At 40.6% G+C, this 20,872-nt stretch overlaps 1 protein-coding gene across 5 annotated transcripts in view; it reads right to left on the bottom strand.

The window, feature by feature from the left end:
- The window catches only part of CLK4 (CDC like kinase 4), a 21,136-nt gene extending 1,798 nt beyond the window's left edge, over positions 1-19,338 (bottom strand). The window contains exons 1-11 of one of the 5 annotated variants that reach the window (XM_014591749.2): positions 16,428-16,556; positions 15,507-15,573; positions 13,018-13,076; positions 11,273-11,495; positions 10,085-10,175; positions 9,628-9,694; positions 6,512-6,628; positions 6,258-6,424; positions 5,977-6,071; positions 5,617-5,746; positions 3,386-3,468 (exon numbers count right to left, since the gene is read on the bottom strand). In XM_014591749.2, the coding sequence (XP_014447235.1) occupies positions 3,386-3,468; positions 5,617-5,746; positions 5,977-6,071; positions 6,258-6,424; positions 6,512-6,628; positions 9,628-9,694; positions 10,085-10,175; positions 11,273-11,495; positions 13,018-13,070 (1,026 nt within the window). In that variant the 5' untranslated portion in view covers positions 13,071-13,076; positions 15,507-15,573; positions 16,428-16,556. Of the gene's footprint in view, positions 1-3,385; positions 3,469-5,616; positions 5,747-5,976; positions 6,072-6,257; positions 6,425-6,511; positions 6,629-9,627; positions 9,695-10,084; positions 10,176-11,272; positions 11,496-13,017; positions 13,077-15,506; positions 15,574-16,427; positions 16,589-17,326; positions 17,664-19,318 lie in introns of those variants that run through there. The other 4 variants (XM_006158855.3, XM_027775904.1, XM_006158856.3 and 1 more) reach the window with 4 other exon arrangements.
- Positions 19,339-20,872: the final 1,534 nt, after the last annotated feature.

Genomic DNA, 20,872 nt, shown 5'->3' with positions numbered 1-20,872 from the left:
TACAAGCACACTGAAATTCAAGCACTTAAGCAAACTGCGGATGTAAGAGGGTCAGACTGGACGGCTACACAATGTACATTACAGAAGGTGTGCGGTCTGTACAAACACAATGCACAGCTCCGAGATGGGTCAGCCAGGTTCTGCACAGCGGTCAGCACAGCTTCAACGTAAAACCGAACAGCTTGGATTTCTTACACTGCTTAACTGAGGAATGACTGGAGAAGATTACTGGGAAAACCGTCTCTTCCTCATTCAGTCAGATACTAAACCAAAATTAAACTCAATTACCCGATGAATGGCCCACTTAACAACACTTACTGATCCCAGGCAATAAAATACAGTCCTAGTAACCCTCATAACCCTGAGGCAGATGTAGGACTTCCAGAGATTAAGATAGCACCATAAAGATATATACCATAAATAAAAAAAGTTGAATTATAATCCCAAATCAAAGTTCATACTCTTAAGCTGTACAAGAATTGAGTTTTGGCTAAAGCAGACTAGAGAAAACCTGTCAAACTTAAAGGTAAAATAAGAAGCTTTTAAAGTGGAGACAGGCAAAGCTTTTCTGTTAGGAGTCAGATACCAAGTATTTTAGACTTGGCTGGTATACAGTCTTTAACACACAGACACAAAACCATGGACTTCAGGAAGATTTCACCACAAGCCAGTTTGCCAAGCCTTATTACGGATAGCAGAGTGTGTAATGCTGTTCAAAATCTATCAGCTAACTATGCTTAGGCACAGCACCTTCAAAATATATCGATTCATGACATGAAAAAATACTACCTCCACATTTTTAAAAAAAGACCTTAGTGGGACCAGGAGATGGCGTATAGTCACGTCACTGGATTCCCACGTAGTCGACCATGGTTCAAGTCCTGGACCCGGCAGCTTAAAACTCGCACTGGGTGCATGTGTATGTGTGCCCAAGAGCCCAAGAGGAGTGATTCCGAATGAAGGAGAAGGGATTGCAATGTGGCCATCCCCACTGAGAGATAATTTCTCACTGTCTGTCTGTCTCTGTCTCTTTGGTGAGCACACACACCCTATAGCAAAAATCTCTAAAAACCACCACCACCACCAAACAACCTTAGCTAAGCATTTTGTGGGCCCAGCCTATTGCCTGGGGGTTTAGGCAGTTGGATCCCATATGGCCAACCATGCAGTCTGAGCCTCAGACCAGGTGGTTTGAAAAACATGCTACACAGGCACACGTGCCCAAAATCTCAGAAGGAGGGAGAGGTAGAGAAGAGGGGGTTGTGATGTGACCATGCCCCATGGGGTCACTTTCTCACTCTCCTGCTCTTACTCTCTGGCTAGCACACATGACCTTTGGCAAAATTAAAGAAGGAAAAACAAGTGTTTTGCAGAATGACATTAAAGTATAAACCATGTGCGAAAGAATCTGCACTAAAGACCTCAAAGTGATTTAAAATCACAACATCATTTGAAGCATCTGTTTTATGCAAGTCAGAATGAAGAAGGCATGTATAGCTCACTAGTAAAAAAAAAAAACCAGACAGCAGCATCTCCCAGAACTACTGATAACCACAGTTCTAGACATCAAGTCTGTCTATAAACTCGGAGCACTGCTGGTGGGTGTCTGCAGCTCACGCAGACGCCGAGCCTGGTGAGGTGCCACACAGTGAGCTCACACCTGCACCTAAGTGACTCTGCTGCAACTTCCAATCAACCTCGACGGCCCCAGTGGGAGCTCCATATCCAGAGCCTCATGTCGGTCTCCCCAAACAAAGCCAGAGTATTGAAACGCCTTGATTACTTCACAACTCGACCTAAAGTCCTTCGATGCTTACATTACGTAACATTCTAAAGACTGCTATGGTTCAAATCTAAAGAAAATAATAGAAAATAGGGCTGCCTTTTTTTCTTGTCAAATAAGAACTTATTTAAGCTTTTTTTTTTTGGTAGAGGTTTTTGCCTTAGGGCATCTGTGAGAGAGAGAGAGAAAGAGAGAGGGAGAGAGAGAGAGAGAAAAAGAGAGAGAGGGAGAGAGAGAGAGAGAACGAGAGTAAGAAATCACCCCCCAGAGGAGATGGTCACACCACAATCCCTTCTCCTCCCGGGATATTGGGCACACGTGCACACTTGTCCGGTGTTGAGTTTCAAGTTTCAAGCCACTGGTCTGGGACTGAAACTGCTGTCAGCTATGTGGAAGTCCAGTGATGTAAACGCTGTGCCATCTGCTGGCCCCAAGGACTTATTTTAAAAAGTCAAACACCGGGGCCAGCAGTTAGCATAATGGCTATGTTGCTGGGCTCCCATGTAGTCAACCAAGGTTTGAGTCCTGGACCTGGTGGTTTAAACTCATGCCGGGTGCGTGTGCGCCCAAGATCCTGAGAGAAGAATGGAGGAGAAGGGATTGCGGTGTGGCCATCCCCCCTGGGGGGTGATTTCTCACTTTCTCTCTCTCTCTGTCTTTCTGGTGAGTACACGTGCCCCACAGCAAAAACCTCTCCAAAAAAAAAAAAAGCCAAATACCAACAACTGTTACCATCATGCCATATTACATTTTAATATGAAAAAAGCAGGAGAGAGAAAGGCCAGAATGGTAGCCCAATGACATCATTTTCATTTTGGACTAGTGTCTATTTCAAAGGAATGCAAGTCCTTGGGGAATCAGCCTTCCCTGTCCTCATTCTCCCGTTCACCTACGGCACTCTGCCCACACAGCTCTTCCCTGCTAGAGTATGTGTCTTTACTACTTGGCGCGCTTCAGACACCACACTTCTTCCTTGCATGCCCACCACACGGCTCTTTCCTGACAAACTCCTGCTCTTCCTTCTAGCATTGGCTTAAGCCCCTACACACCTCCTCAGTGATGCCGTCTCTAAAGTTTATTCACCTTTCCTGGTTCCCTACACTTTCTCCCTTTCTCCATGACAGCAACACCACACCACACCACACTGTAACACTGCCCTGACTTTTGCATGACTTCCTTGAGGACAGGTGTCTTTGCTTCTTTACACAATTAGCATTTAGAAAAGGTAAAGGAATCACAGATGCTCAAAACTTAAGAATAAAATACAACCTTGTTGTTTCTGAATGCTTTTATAAAACAGAGTGACTGGCTTATGGACATAGTGACAGTCACGATAACCACCACTGAACTACACCTAGCTGCATTAACACGGTGCACATGTATGAAGCAGCTCTACATTTAAAAAAATGAGATAACGTGAATCATCTGTTAAAATACTCATCACGAGAAAACCGAGCTAGGACCACTCCTTCACAATAGTACAGGGATCACCATTTTGGACATGTAACTTTTAATCTTAAGAATAATGATCGATGGCAACTTTCAATATGGAAGTCAAAACTTTAAATGCCCTTAATTAAAAGAAACTTACTAGATACGTACCTGAAAGACTGTGAAACCAAGGTAATATTCAATAAGGATGCAACCAATGCTCCAAACATCACAGGGCTGAGACCAACCTAAAGCTATTTAAAAACAGAAGTGAGCATTTTGCTATGCGCTGACTCTGACCTGCCCATCCAGCAAACCCCTCCTCCTGAGTGTGTGTCACATACTCCACTTGGAAAAACGAGACGGCAAATGTGGGGTTTACATACTGAGATCTGTACCAACCGCTCCTCAATATGATCTCACAGTCCACACGCTCACATCCAAATACAGTATTCTGCAGCCAGCAGCTGGTGTGGCGGTCAAGATGCTGGACTCCCACGTGGCTAACTGTGGTGAGTCTTGCAACCAGGCACATGTGTGTGTGTGTGTGCAAAATCCCGAGATGATAATGAAGGAGAAGGGATTGTGGCATGGCCACCCCCAGAGGGTCCTTTCTCACTTTCCCTCTCTTTGACTCTCTTTCCAGCAACTCCATGTGCCCTATGGCAAAAACCAAAACAAACCAGTATTTTAATAAAGGAAACATTTAATGTAAAATAAAGGACTAATAAATATTTTCCAAGCATAACTACCAATTTGTGTAAGCATCCCATAATTCCTGCATTGCTCATGCAATGGTGAGCACAGGTATTGAAATTATTTACACTCAGTTGATGGTGGGCCTATCAATTTTTACATATTACTAGTGCAAACATAATTTATTACCCTCAGAATGTAACTACTAATCCCTTATTAATTATTACTAATCAGGTGCACAAGTTTACTTCTCCCATTAAAGAAGTACTGTTATTTTACAGAAATTATACAGAAATTACAAAGGCAGTTTCATTTACAAGCAGAAATTACAGACATTAAGATTTACAAAGGGACCTACATATGCGATCATTTATGCTTCTTCCTTTGGAATTCTCAGTGAATAGTACAGACATTCTGATCTTTAAAGAGCAAATAATCAGAGCCATAATGTACGAACAAAACCTACATTAAAACCTACATCAATTGCCTTCAGTAATACAACTGATGTTACAGATATAGGAGGAAGTAACATAAGCAATGGCTTATGATTTAGTCATTTTTATGAACCCCCGAAGTGCTTACCATTTGAACAAATGAACAGCACTGGCCCGAGGTTCCTTTTTTTTTTTTTTGAGAGATTTTCACTGTAGGGTGCGTGCGCTCGCCAGACAGACAGAGAGAGACATAGAGACAGAAAGCGAGAAATCACCCCCCAGGGGGGATGGTCACGCCGCAATCCCTTCTCCTCCATTCTCCTCTCGGGATCTTGGGCACGCACGCACACGCGCCCGGTGTGAGTTTTAAGCCACCGGGTCCTGGACACGAACCGCGGTCGACTACGTGGGAGTCCAGCGACAGAGCCATTACGCTAACTGCTGGTTCCCCCGAGGTTTCTCTTTACGGTATCATACACAAGACTGGTCAACACTGTAGAGCTTGGACCCCAGAGGAAAGTCTTCTCCATCAGGCCTATCTCCTGTCTAGCTGACTGTAGCCTTTTGTAGCGTACCATTCTAAGTCACGCTTGCATCCTCTCCTATCCCACTGTTCACTCCTAGCCTTCCCTGCTTGCTTGCCAGTCTCCCGCCAGCACTGACAGAGACCAGCTGCCCCCTGCACTGCGGTATGACTGCGTTTCCGGCTCTGACCAAGGCTGCCCTCACACTGCTGTGAGGGATTAGCTTGCTCTGTCACTAAGATTCTTGAGAAATCATTACCACCTGGAGTATCTTTCAAAGACAGAATCACATTTTTATCATTCAGAAAATATATTTATAGCAATTTCTGCACATTTGTTTGTTTTTGTTTTTGAGAGTTTTTTTGCTATAGGGTGTGTGCGCTCGCCATAAAGACAAAGAGACAGAAAGTGATAAATCACCCCCCAGGGGAGATGGCCACGCCACAATCCCTTCTCCTCGTTCTCCTCTCAGGATCTTGGGCACACATACACATGCACCTGGTGTGTGTTTAAGCCATGGGGTCCAGGACTCGAACTGTGGTTGACTACATGGGAGTCCAGCAACATAGCCATTACACTAACTGCTGGTCCCCACACACCTGTTTCTAATGAAAGCAGAAAATGTTTTCTGAATACTACTAAGAAGATCACATCTCCCTTCCAACCCCCCTCCCCGCCCCAATGAAAACTGTAAAGAACAAAAATCTCTTCTTCAATGATAGCATCAGGAAGTCTGGTGTCTACTGACCTAAAATGACCTCGGGAGCTCGGTAGTGCCGTGTGGACACCAAGGTACTGTGATGCTCATCATCGTACGTCGCACTTCCAAAGTCAACAACTTTGATGTCTGTGTTTTTTAGTGTGCGTTCATCACGTTTCTAGAGAGACATGGTTGAATAAAATGAAACTCTTAAAAAAGACATGAAATATTTTATAGCACTCTTCATAAAACCTGTACATGAATTATCTTTTTAACTGTCAACATAAGCCCATGAAAAAGGTAAGGATTACTCCTTTTTTTGAACATAATGAGGCTCAGAACTAAATTTCTCATCTAAGGCTCATCAAGCTAAATTAGTTTTAAAGACTAAAACAAGTTTTAACTTACCATTTTAGAATTATATTTGACTACATAGTCAGACTTCACAAATAAAATATTTTCAGGCTTCAGATCTGTATGGGTTAATTTATTATGATGCAAAACTACAAGAGAACAAAAAGATATTACTAGTTTCACTTACAAATTTCATTTCATATGTACTGGCAAGGAAAGGGTGATTAGCGTGACTATACTGGCAAGGGGCTTATCTTTACCTATCATGTTCATGTCTCGTAGTATTTCGATAAGCTGCTTGTACAATAAAAACTTAATTTATCAAGTATACTTACAGTTGATTGATTGGCAGATCTGATATGCCATCTGCCTGATGTGGTCAATTTGAAATGGCAGAAAGCTGTTTTCTTTAATGAAATCATAAGTACTGAGTCCCAGCAGTTCAAACACAATACAAACATGACCATGATGATCAAACCATTCTAGCATCTGGACACATCGGCTAAAATAGATCAAAATCATAATTCAGTTCACCAAACCATGACTATGTCACATAAGATGAGGGCTTACAGTTCAAATCCACACTTACAAGACACTATTGGGATCAGTACTATTTAAATGCTCCAGTACTTGGATTTCTGAACGAGCTGCTTCACGGTAGCGGCCTACATTTTTTACAATTTTCACAGCTACATGCATGCCATCCCTAAAACAAAATCAAGACAAAAGTTGGTTAACGTATAGGAGTCAGTTAATGCCACGTAGCCGTTAAAGCACAACCTTAATGACTGATTCCTCTATGCTATTTTGCTAAAACAATCTTTCAGCATATATTATACCAGATTTCATATAAAATCTTTACAAGACATTTTGACAATACATACCTTATATGAAGCAATAGTTTCCTAACACTTATGAATTTTAGTGTCTGCTTCCAGAATTTTTAAATAATTATTTAGTTTATTCATCAATTTTAAAATCTGACCAGAGAGAATAGAGACAGAGACAGGGAGAGAGGGAAAGTGAGAAAGCAGGCTGCCAGACCCAGGACTCGAACCGAAGTCAGTCATGTGGGGGTCCAGCACCTTAACCACCCCACCACCCGACAGCCGTTCTCTAGAATTTTAAATTAGTAAGTTTTATACAACAAAAGTTAAAAAAGAGTATAAAATAAGTCAATAGAACGTGCTACTGATGAAAGCATTCATTTATTTACTAGGTTAGACCTACTCTGTCAGAGTACACAGATCCTACTAACGAAAGGGCAAGGCTTATTCCTAGGTACCTCGGTCTAACGGAAAACACAGACATGTGAACAACTGAGCATCCTCACAGAGACATGACAGACAGCCCAGTTCTGAAACACAGTTGGTAAGTGTGTCAGATCAGGAGGGAAATGGACACCCATGTACAGGAGAAACCATCTATAAGTCAGGAAGCCAAGAAACCCTTAGCACATTCACTGAGGCAAACATGACAAACAGCAGCCACTGTGTACAACCGTGAGCATACTTATAAACAGGGGCAGCTAAAAGACTACTTCCTATAAACTACAAAGCCATGAATGATCCCGAGGAAATCGATTTGCCTTCGACGTCACTGACTTCTCTTCTAAACTTGATCTGCTTAAAGATGAGCCAGTATCAAAGCTTCCTGTTTCATGATGGCCTTCTCCACTTTACAAAATACAGAAAACCTCACTCACCTCTTCAAAATACATGCTCTCGGTTATTAAAGAAGTCTTTGTGACAAATATTTTAACAGCTGGATAGCAAACCTGCAATATTCAGGGGCTGCCAACTCACTTTTGGCAAGACCTCATGGAACTTGTGGGTGGATGAAACACTTAAAAATCTGTCGATGGCCTGGCTGGTGGTGTGGAGGTTAAAGTGCTGGACACCCACCCGGAGGCGCATGGTTCAGTCCTAGGCCTAGCTCCATTCTTTCTCACTTCTCCCCGCCCCCCCTCTGGTCCAACTGAAAAGTAATGATGATAAATATAATTAAATGTAAAAAAATATATTTTTGATGATAATCTCCTTATGATGTTCAGCATTTACCTGAAAACTTAAAAGATACATTCCAGTAAAATTTTACCTTAGTCTAATAAATATAAAAACTTGTATCTGAACTTTGATCAATGAATACTGTTAGTTGGAATACTTCAAAAAGATATTTGGTGAACTCTTAGGAAATATAAAAAGGACATAATGGGAAAATTGATGAGAATCTGGAGATTAGTTCACAAACTTTGAAAACATAGCACATGGGGGCCGGCAGGTGGCATATGGTTAGGCGCATGGGACTCCCACATGGCTGACCTCAGTCCAGGTCCCAGGCCTGGTGACTTGCTTTCTCATTTTCCCTCTCTTGCTTTGTTCCTTTCCGGTCAAAAAATAAGTAATAAATAAAATAAAATAAATCTCAATAAAATCATTTTAAAAAACAAAACATAGCACATGTATATACAAAAAATAGTAACATTTAGGGAATCTGGGAATTCTTTGAACTATTATAGCAACTTTTCTGTAAGTCTGAAAATATTTCATAATATTTGAGAATTTAATTTATGCTCACATTTTCATCGCAAAGAAGCAAGAGGAGGTCATAAGATAATAGAGGGTCCTGTTCTGTATGGAAAGCAGGGTGAAAACCAGCCATCTCTAGGCATTCACGTTGAGTGTGTCATGAGCGATGGTAGGTTATCAAGGTGCTATGGCATTCAGGGTGCCCAGATACACGTAAAGGGAAAGAAGTTTTTACTCTTTAGTAGTCATGTTTATAATAAAGGGAAACAATTTTTCCAAATTATTTTTATGATGAAAAATTTTGGATGTAATTATAGCAATGTGCAGTTTTACCACATTTTTTTTCCTAGCACACATTTATTTATCTACTTGTTGTGATTTTCAAGTCATCAAGTCCAGAGGTTGGCCATGTGGGAGTCCAAGTGCCTTAACTGCCATGCCACCTGCTGGCTCTGACACAGTTTCTGAAGAGGTTCAATTACAAAAATCATTTGGAAATTACAGAATAGGTCCAGGACAAAAATGGTAAAATGAAGCCAAGTGGTCAAATCACCAAGGAGTTAGTATGTCTCGTTAAAGAATTTGGACTGCATCGTGCAGGTCTTAGGTTAATATAGTTTCTTGACAGTTTAGGATGCTAACTTGAACATACAAGATTAGGCACGCTTTCTTTCTTCTCTTATAGAGGGGTCCCTGTATTCTGGGGAACTCCTTCACTTACACCCTTTAATTTCTTCTTTTGTTGTTTTAAATTTGAATTATTTATTTATTTATTTTCAGAATTATTGTACTTAATTTTATTTATTCATTTATTTATTTTAATTTGACCAGAGAGAGACACAGAGAGAGAAAGGGGGGAAGTGAGAAAGCAAGCCACCAGGTCTCGAACCATGGTCAGCCATGTGGGAGTGTCCAGCGCCTAACCACCACACCACCTGCTAGTCCCCCACACTTGAATTTCAATGTACTTCATGGGATAGAATTTGTCAGTATTTTGATCTCACAGTAAACAAACTTGTATGCAGTTCAAGAAATTTTGTTGAATATTTACACCTCCCAAGGAAATACATGGCTACCACCTAAGATGTATTTCATCTAAGTTATGGATCCTTCCCCAAAAAATATCGTTTAAAAAACAAAAAAAACCCACCCAAAACAAAGTAATGAACAAACTTACATGGCATGATCAATGCATTCTACAACTTTACCAAAGGCCCCTTCACCCAAAGTGTCCACGATCTCATCTAAAATGAGGGAGAGGAAGAGGTGTAAGTATCTGAGTACAAATTACCTGGTCATTCAAACAATGAATGCTTAAGTGTGGAATATTTCCAACTCATCTTTATCAAAGCATAACTAAGGTTTCAGCACTCAAACTATTTTATTTTCATCTGCTACAAAGACAATTAGATAGAGCTATCATTCTTGCTCTAATCTTAAATTCCACTGATTATTTTGGAATTTTAGAGTAGAAACATTTAAATTCTACAGAAAAGAAGAAATACAAACGAACAAACCAACCCACAAAAAACAAAACAAAAAAGCAAGAGTTTTTTAGCCCCCCGCTGACAAACTATTCTTAAAAAGATTATTCTGTCTGCAAAGTTTAAAAAGTGTTGAAAAATATTCTATACATCTTGCTCTTAGAACGTCTCCACTTTGACAGATCAGGTGACCCTCCTCATCATCCTCTATACTCCTGGATCTTTTCCTTCGGTGGCTCTTCTGGAACGGCAAGTGGGCAGCACCAAGATCGTCCAGCCAATCAATATATCAGAGTGAATTCAGGGTAGAATACGCAATTCATTCAGCGGGGAGATATTCAGGCATTCAGATAAGCACCAGGCCACGAACAGTTGGCAGGAGCAATTTCAAATTCAGTCCCCCGAAATTCACAGGGCACAGTTTATGTTACAGAAGAAAAACATGGCAAGGAACAGATTTTCAGATAAGATACTTAAAGTGGCAATAGAAAAAACAACACAATTGTCTCTTTAAAATACTGATTTAATTGAAGTCTGAAATTTAAAATGCAATGTCATGATTTACTAATCTCTTGCTAGAAACAGCATATGCTGTGAGTTGAGATGTCTACTTTGTCAGAAAAATGCTTTAAAATGTCAAGATTGGTTGCTACTGATCTTATTTAGCAATATTTTAAAATATACATAATTAAAATAAAAGGGAAAATAAAGACTAGTCAATTGCAATGTTCAACCTAATAAAAGCTTATTCTACTGAAGAAACTTGGTTGGGGAGGAAAACAATTCCAAGTTTACAGATCAAACAGAAGATATCTGAGTATTAAAAAAGGGATGGGATGGCTTTTGGACAACGCATTTCCCATTCAGCACCCATTTCCACGACTTCAACAGGATTTAGTTACTGACAATGATGCACTGTGCGGCCGACTATACTAGCTACAGGGCAGGGACACTGACTAGCCACCAGTGCAACTTCCTGCATTTGCTTCTAAGTATCAGGAAAGGGGTTTCTTTCAAAGTACAAATGTTTAAGATGAAAGAAAACATGGGTGCTTCATTTTTCCCTAAGGATATATCACAAACACAAACATAAATATTTTTAATATTAAAATCAACAAACTCATGATCTGTAGAATGAGTAAATGCAGGCAAATGGGTCTAGCTAATAAATACACACACCAATTGCAAAACTTTACAAGTTTTCTTTAAGGATTCAATACTATAATTACAATGATAACATATCCAAGTAGTAATACGTATATATAGGAACTTTTAGAAACTTATCAGTTTTCACATAAAAATATGATTCCACTCAAACTAAAAATAAATCACTCATACCGAACGTGGCTGATGACTTGAACAATGTCTATTACGCTTCCTTTTAGGACTGCTTCTCCTGCTTCGGACTGAGGATTTACTGCAGTGGATTCGGTAACTGCTTTCAATGTCTCTGTGATAATGCCTAGGAACATAGCCTTCGCAGTAATCATTCCTGTATTCATCAACATATCTCCGGTCCCGATACTCTCTCTCATTCAAGGACCGTGCTTCTAAATAATGACTGCAAACACAGAGGATTTCAAATTATTCTTTGTTCTGGAATAATGGGACTCAAACAAAACATTCTGTCAAGAATTCTTGCCAACAGCTAACTCAATGAAAGGGGAAGAAATGAAATCGATGAATTAGAATTTAATCTTATCCCTCAAAGCTCTATACTTTACTTCAACTAACAAATGGATCCATATTTATCCATTATGAATTGCTGTCAAGCACTTCACACCAAGGAACAGAGATTGATTAAAGCATCCATTGTGTTTAACGTTTGCCTAAGTGTTCCTTTATCTTCTGGACAAAGTTAAAACCCCAAATTCCCAAAACTGCTTCTAAAAACTCATCAGTATTATGATATATGCAACTGTCACCAAGCTTTCTTTTCTGAGTCACGCACAGACATGAGTAAAGCAGGATTCCTTTCTCTTGAGATGAATGCAAGGTTTAGATGTCCCTGGCACACAGAAAATTCCTTCATGAAAGGTACAGGAGTCGAGTCTTCACGCAGTTAATGGAATATGCGTATTTTGAAAAAAAAAAAAAAACTGCACAGATTTCAAAATTCTGCATCAAAATAAACTCATATTTTAGCCCCCCTCTTTTTTTACACTATCTTTTCCAAGTTCTCTTATACCAGGGGTATAGGAGCCTTAAATGTATTCTGATCCTTTTATTTTACGGACAACTAAATTAAGAGTCTTAGGAGGGGACCAGCAGATGGCATAATGGCTATGTCACTGGACTTCCATGTAGTCAACCATGGTTCGAGTCCAGGACCCGGTGGCTTAAACTCATGCCAGACACGTGCACATGTGTGTCCAAGATCCCTAGAGGAGAATGGAGGAGAAGGGATTGAGGCATGGCCATCCCCCCCTAGGGGGTGATTTCTCGCTTTCTGTCTCTCTCTGTCTTTCTGGCGAGTGCACACACCCTATAGCCCAAAAAACTCTCAAAAAAAAAAAAAAAAAAAAAAAAAGTCCTAGGAGGACAGTGACTTGTCATAACTGTAGATCACATTAGTGACCAAAACTGAGGTATTTTCTAGTTGGGATCATTCAGGCCAATTTTATTACTCTTTGCATTCATAGCCTGGTTATTTCTGTGTTGTCCACTTCCCAGACAACACAGTTTTTGAGTACTGTCTTGTGTGCCAAAGGCATCTAAAATACGTCTCTCTTAAACAGGAAAGGGATCTTGTAATTGCTTGCCTGGGGATTACTAAATCCTACCAACCAGTACTTCCTTCCTGTCGCATTTTCTGCCATTTCAGTTTGAGAAAACACAAGGACTGCAATGGAGAACAGCACCACCTAGTGTCTTAGTGCTTGAGTCTATAGATCCCTTTGAGAATCTGATGAAAGCTACAGATCCTCTTCCTTAAAAAGCACACAAATGCAAAAACAAAACTTGGCAAGGAATTTCATAGAGCTCATGGACCTCAGAAAGCCAATGGATCCCAGTTAAGCAGCCTTGTTCTGATGGAAAAGGACATAAATTCAAATGGCCCAGTTTCCCGTCCCCCTCTCTACCTGGGATGAGTGTCCTCTTCAACAGAGAGCGAAGCTTCAAGAGGGATGCACATGGAGCACTGAGGGGAGAGAGGGGACACCTGCCCAGTCAGACAAATCAGCTAAATAATTCTGACAAGCAATGGAGTGACAGATGTTGACTAGATTACCCTCACCAACCCCATCCTGTCCCCAGAATATGCTGGCATTCTTTTCCCCAGGGGGCTGGTTTAGGCAGAAACAGAGAAGCATCTCTAAACCTATCTCCCTACAGGGACAGCACAAAGTCCAGGATGGGGAGGTACAGGAACCCCCTTCCTGTTTCCTAGCATCAGTCTTAAGTTCTAACCACTGGAGCAGCCATTTAAAATATTAGGGTAAGGTTGTGGGTCTAGGTCAGGGATCTGATCAGCTGACTTGGAACTGTCAGGGAGAGATCTGCAATACAAGGTAGAAATTACTATACTCTCAAGAGTACCCTGTTTAATTTTGTAAGGCACCCTTCCCATCGAAGTCCAAAAATCTTATTATCAGAAAAAATGCTAATACTCCTTAGCTGAAATACCCCATGAAACTAGAGCTGCTGATAATCTGTAATCTATAGGATAACAAAATATGAAGTAAAGTAGTATCAGAAGAATAAGCCAGAAAGAGGACCTCTTCCATCTACAACCAGTGACCAAAGTTTAGAGATTATCAAGTACAGAATTACGTAGGCCATGGACAGAGTAGACAGGATGAACAGATTCATATAAATTGACTTTTTAAAATATTCACTGAATACCCAGTGAATATTTCACTGTAGCCTTTCCAAAAAGCCAAGACTGATGCGGTATGGGCATTAATTTTTATTTCCGCACAGGTCCTGTGGGAGATAAAAACACCATATAAGGTAAAGTCCTACCAACAAATCATGAATTTGAGATTATTCGCACATACATGAAACAAAATCCAACAATGTAAGACATGTTAAAAGATTTCATGAGTACTTAGAGTCAGAGAAGGAAAAGATCTGCTTAAAATGATCTGGGAAGAATTCATTAAAAAAAAAAAATGAAAACAGAGGTGCAACTTAAATAGGGAATCCAGGATTTAGGCAAAGTAGAAAGTAGAAGAAATTCCAGGGAGAAGAATGGCTGAGAAGACGTCATTAAAGTCCTGCATGCCAGGCTAGAAAGTGTTTTTCAAACAATGGTACATTTGTCAACGATACTGATTATGGAGTCCTTAATAAAAACGAGATCTCTGAAGCCGACTATACTCACTGAACCTAAATCTGGTAATCTGCAGTAAAATGCTCGGAGGTAATTCCTGTCCACACTGAGGTCGGAGAGTCACAGATTTAAGAGCCGACACTTTGTTGCAGGATTTTGACCATAATACCTAACTATGGTACTTAGCTGTAAGCCCTATCAGTCTTTCTAAAAAAGTCATGACATTTTGCAAAGAAAAACATGTGATGCCTTTTGTGATGACCCAATAGGACACAAGATGGATTAACTGAACTTATAGGAAAAGACACTCATTCATAAGTTACTACCCAAAAGACAAAATCAGAAATGAAAGACAATTGTAATGTAAATGACAAAAGGTTTAAGTAACATATAATAAAAATTTCTTCTATATAAGAAAAATGTACTTTAATAGAATTAATAGTCTAAGAATACAAAAAAATGTTTTAAACAGTCTATAAGAGCATAAGTTCACTAGCAATCTAAATCCAAATGAAAAGAAAACACTTCTGGCTTTTCGAGACGGTCAAGCCTGGGAGAGGATAAAGAAGCATATGTTAAGAGTATGATTTGGTGCAAACTTTCTTGAAAAAGAAATGTGACTATGTACTAAGAACCTTATTTACAGGAAGTTCATACTCTAACTTAAAAATGCTTCTTAGAGCTTTTCAAGAACTAATGAAAGGCAAAAACTGGGATACAGATATTTTTGAAAACAAGTAATTAGAAATAGCTTTATATCCAAATGATAAAAGAAGCATAAAGCATACTGCTAGGATCACCCTCTTTATACTTTAATGCATTTTTCTATAATTTTATTAAAAACACTCCTATCAAGTTTTTAGTCTTCAAAAGACTATGAGAATATTCTGGATTATGGGAAGCGATTACCACCAAATGTGTCTGGTACCAATGTCAAAAAGGTGGTACCGGCCCGCGGATACCTGGACTGACTCAGTATCAAGTTCACACTTGACTCTGAACATGAGTAAACTGTTCATCACTCGAATTACATCCTTCCTACATACCTCATGGAAAATAAACCTAGAAACAATTAGTGCTGTGATCACCTTAGAGAACATTCTGTTTATTTACAACGAGGTACATTGGTTTTCTAGAACATAGTCCATTAATTAGCTCTGGTCTTTGAACCTGTCCACAAACCTTTCCCCTTCTTACGTAACTGTGTGAGGGAGTATGGTGAGTCTGCACTGACTACAAACTCCCTCGCTGGCAGAACAAGTCTATTTAGCATGGAGTAGGAAAAAAATTACATACTGTTTTTAAAAGTAACCCCAGCTGGCTAATTTAGAAAGCAATCTGGTAAACAGTCCCAGTGGAACGTCTGCACAAAACAAAGAGAAAACATAGAACCAACAAAACAAATGAAAGAAAAATTAATGGAAGATAGAACAAAAGGAACTCTATTCACCTAATCTTTCTTTAATCATTTAGAACTTTAAGAGTCTTTTCATTCTATATAAATGTATCACTTTCACATTTTACAACTGGTAGGAATACAATAAAACAGAGCACACGAATGCCCTGCAAAATTCGCCCTGCAAAATTCGTATTGTGGTCTTTTCCTAAATTACTAGCTACTGCCAATGCAAAGATAAAGTTCTTAGAGTAAAGTAAGCTTCTAAAAATCCCTACCACATTCACTGGCCTTATCTGCAAATAGCTTGTAAAATGTAGTATAAGTAATTAATCCCCAATGCACTTTAACATTCCCAAATACCATATGTCGCTTCTCTTCTTTTCATCTGAAGTAACTCCCCTTTCATCCAAATCATCTCTCATTTATGAGATGCTAAATCGGCACCCCAACACAGGTACCTCCCTCCTACATAGAAGTTAAAGGTACTTAATTAGACATTCCATCATTGCTGTTTTTCATCTTTTGTGTGTGTCATCGTCCCAACTATGCTATTGGTAGCTGGGACACAATATGATACTTAATATATTTCACATTCAGTTACTGATCAGCTGTGCCCCACCATTCCAGATCAGGTGTTTTTATTTATGGCTACAGCCTTAGCATCTATAGAATCTAGTCCATAATAGGCACCTGATAAATATTTTCCAAATGAATATTTGACTGAATTGTAACAACTGGACAGATGAGAGCTACATAAGCAAATGATAAATCATTAAAATGATTAGTGCTAAAATGCTACTAGTTCAGGAGAAATTTACCAATCAGATTCTTTAAACTGGTGATGTGGTTTACAATGTCTGTTCTCCTGTGTACTACTGTGGGATCGTCTCTTCCTTTTGTGACTTCCACGGTAGCTTTCATGGCCCCAGCTTTCTCTACTATCCCACTCAGGGCAGTGAGTTCGTTTAGAATGCCGCATCTGTTAATAGAAAAGTGAGTCGCAGCAGTTATAAATGGTTATGTCTAGTATATAAAATACTGTAACATATATATATTAATGTTTAAGTATATACACCCAGCACACAAAGTCACAGAGGTTCTAAAATGTTTTTAGGTTCTGTGTCCCAAGGCATGGGACACCACACCACTGATACGTCAGATGACGGTCGGGCAGCAGACGGTACTAGATGATGTACAACAACGTGAGACCTTAACATGTTCTCTTTCTAATCCTCTGATCACATTCAGGACAGATTCTCATTGCAGTGCCTGTCTTTAACTTACCTAACACTCGCCAACTGCTCTTAAAAAAAAAAAAAAGCCCGAATGAAAAAGTTCAGGCTTAGAGCCTTTAGTAGACAACAGAATATAGACAGAAATCAGTAACTTTTTGTGTTTTTTTTTTGTACCTTTCATTACTGATTTTCTAAAATTATCAACATGATTTTTTTTTAGTGTTCGTATTACTGTGTGTGCTAATTTAAAGACAAAAATAATATCCCAAGTGTCAGGAAGCTTTGGCAAAGTACTATAATACAAGTTACTGAAGTGAGAGACCCTTAAGAATACTAAACATGGAAAGGGACTTTGTTTCAAAGGTAAAGAGCCATTTATTGATAAAGCTTCTTTTTTCCCCCCAAACTCTAGAGTTCCTTTCCCTAAATCTCAGAAACACTCCAAGCTTTGAAAATAACAGAGTAGACAGATAGTACTCAACAGAGAAACTGAAGTGTAAAAATAAGGAGATTTTATGAACTCGTTTTCTCCATCCAACAAGTTTATTTTCAGATTATCCTGTGGTTAGTCTTAAAACTCATCTGATGTAGATATGGCCGTGATGCTGAAAAAGAAATCAACCTATGAGGATACAATGTCACAGTGAAATCAGACGGTAATGGTGACAACTCCCCTTGCCCTCTCCTATGACCTCCAATGCCTAGCCTAAGTAGTGTCTGTACTCCAAACAATTTTACCCCACTTGCCGTTCCCGTCTTAATTTTCACCCAAGCCAGTTCAATATTTTGTTTTTAGGTTTTTGCCATAGAGTGCTTACACTCCCTGGAGAGAGACAGAAACAGAGAGAGGGAAAGTAAAAAAATTACCCCCACGGTGGGGGGATGCCCATGCCTCAATCCCTTCTCCTCAATTCTTCTCCCAGGATTTTTAGGGGCACACACACACACATACCCTGAGCTTCAAGTCACCTCGTTGGGAACTTGAACCTCAGTCGGCCATGTAGGAATCTAGCGCCTTAACCACTATGCCACCTGCTGACCCCAGCAGTTCAGTTTTTAACAGTGAGGTCTGAACTCTGCTAAACAGGGTGAGTTCAAATTGTAAAAAGAGCACTGGGGCCAGTCAGGGTGGTGGGGAAGAAGGCTGGATCCCACATGGCTGAACCATGGTTCAAGTCCGAGGTCTAATGCTTGAAAAAATTCCAGGAAAATTCCCAAGAGGGAATGGGAGAAGTAGAAATTAAGACATGACCATTCCCCATGGTGCATGTGGGGGGGGACTTTCTCTCTGAAAGAGAGAGTATGCACCCTAAAAAAAAAAAAAATTAATGAAAAGAATTGTATAACTAAGCTAGGAGCTAGAAAAAGACTAAAATGGAGCAAAACCAATTTAATTAACCTCATTAAGGTTGACCAAATGTCTGAGTAACAAGCAAATAAATGCAAGTACAATTTAAATGATCTCAAAGGAGCGAAGGCTTGGTAATGAGGCAGCATCAAGTCTCCAGGGAGACATTCCCTAAGGAAGTTTATGTATCATGCCATCAGACCTGATGCCATCAAATACTCAAGTCTTTTAAGTCACTGCTGTTTCTGACTAATCTATGCCCATCGAGCATTCTTCTGAAGATGGCTTCTCTTTTAGCTTAATGGAAAAGGGAAACGACAATGATCAAGTCAAACCAAAAAAGCATTCAGGTCTGATGAAGGGTCACTTTGACGCTATAAATTAATCTGAGGCAAAAGGCAAGAGGGAAAAATAAAAAAGCTTTCTAGTGGAATTTTTCTGACCCATTCCTGCAAGTACAGACATTATATTTTTATCACATTACAAACTCTGCTCAGTTAGGCATTTCAAAACAACAGCAAAATTACAATTTCTGATGACTAAGGATCATTATTTTGAGTATCATCATGCTTTTGAAACCACGGGTGTCTGCTTTGGGTGTCTTTTTTTCCCTTCTACTGTAAGCCAACTACAACCAGCCTGCTTCTAACAGATCGAATTTTCCCAATTATCAAAGCTATTAATATGCAGACATTAAAATAAGAAACAGGCTCCTTGTGGAAGATCAACATTTTAACTTCTCTAGTTAAGAGTCACTACTTAAGTGACCAGCAGATAGCATAACGGCTATGTCGCTGGACTCCCAAGTCCCGGACCCGGTGGCTTAAACTCATGCCAGGCGCGTGTGCGTGCGTGCCCAAGATCCCGAGAGGAGAAGGGACTGCGGCGTGACCATCCCCCCTGGGGGGTGATTTCTCGCTTTCTGCCTCTCTGTCTCTGTCTCTCTGGCGAGCGCACGCGCCCTATAGCGAAAACCTCTCCAAAAAAAGACCAAAAAAAAGTCACTACTTAAAATTTAGTTCAGCTGTTAGTTCCAGGTCCCCTATCCTAACCCCACGCACCCACCCCCCAGGGCAAGGTTCAGAAATGTCTTCTCGGAAGTAAAAGGGAAGCTTCCCGGACCCACCTTCTAGGCAGACTCCCTCGCACACGCAGGAAAACACAGGGGACACTACGGGCCGGGGGCGGCGTGCGCGCTGGCGGGTCTGCGCACCCCCGAGTGCGAGCGCTCAGGGCCCTCCTAAAACCTGGTAATCCTGACTCCACACCTCGGGCCAGGGCAGAAGCTCCGACAGCGGGGCTGCCCTTCCCGGCCGCTAAAATTAATGAAAAGAATTGTATAACTAAGCTAGGAGCTAGAAAAAGACTAAAATGGAGCAAAACCAATTTAATTAACCTCATTAAGGTTGACCAAATGTCTGAGTAACAAGCAAATAAATGCAAGTACAATTTAAATGATCTCAAAGGAGCGAAGGCTTGGTAATGAGGCAGCATCAAGTCTCCAGGGAGACATTCCCTAAGGAAGTTTATGTATCATGCCATCAGACCTGATGCCATCAAATACTCAAGTCTTTTAAGTCACTGCTGTTTCTGACTAATCTATGCCCATCGAGCATTCTTCTGAAGATGGCTTCTCTTTTAGCTTAATGGAAAAGGGAAACGACAATGATCAAGTCAAACCAAAAAAGCATTCAGGTCTGATGAAGGGTCACTTTGACGCTATAAATTAATCTGAGGCAAAAGGCAAGAGGGAAAAATAAAAAAGCTTTCTAGTGGAATTTTTCTGACCCATTCCTGCAAGTACAGACATTATATTTTTATCACATTACAAACTCTGCTCAGTTAGGCATTTCAAAACAACAGCAAAATTACAATTTCTGATGACTAAGGATCATTATTTTGAGTATCATCATGCTTTTGAAACCACGGGTGTCTGCTTTGGGTGTCTTTTTTTCCCTTCTACTGTAAGCCAACTACAACCAGCCTGCTTCTAACAGATCGAATTTTCCCAATTATCAAAGCTATTAATATGCAGACATTAAAATAAGAAACAGGCTCCTTGTGGAAGATCAACATTTTAACTTCTCTAGTTAAGAGTCACTACTTAAGTGACCAGCAGATAGCATAACGGCTATGTCGCTGGACTCCCAAGTCCCGGACCCGGTGGCTTAAACTCATGCCAGGCGCGTGTGCGTGCGTGCCCAAGATCCCGAGAGGAGAAGGGACTGCGGCGTGACCATCCCCCCTGGGGGGTGATTTCTCGCTTTCTGCCTCTCTGTCTCTGTCTCTCTGGCGAGCGCACGCGCCCTATAGCGAAAACCTCTCCAAAAAAAGACCAAAAAAAAGTCACTACTTAAAATTTAGTTCAGCTGTTAGTTCCAGGTCCCCTATCCTAACCCCACGCACCCACCCCCCAGGGCAAGGTTCAGAAATGTCTTCTCGGAAGTAAAAGGGAAGCTTCCCGGACCCACCTTCTAGGCAGACTCCCTCGCACACGCAGGAAAACACAGGGGACACTACGGGCCGGGGGCGGCGTGCGCGCTGGCGGGTCTGCGCACCCCCGAGTGCGAACGCTCAGGGCCCTCCTAAAACCTGGTAATCCTGACTCCACACCTCGGGCCAGGGCAGAAGCTCCGACAGCGGGGCTGCCCTTCCCGGCCGCTCGCCCTCGCCCCTCTGG

This window comes from Tupaia chinensis, unplaced genomic scaffold (assembly GCF_000334495.1).
Source record: "Tupaia chinensis unplaced genomic scaffold, TupChi_1.0 Scaffold000612_1, whole genome shotgun sequence".
In the NCBI taxonomy this organism is placed as follows: domain Eukaryota; kingdom Metazoa; phylum Chordata; class Mammalia; order Scandentia; family Tupaiidae; genus Tupaia; species Tupaia belangeri.
This window is presented reverse-complemented; position numbering and strand designations above follow the sequence as displayed.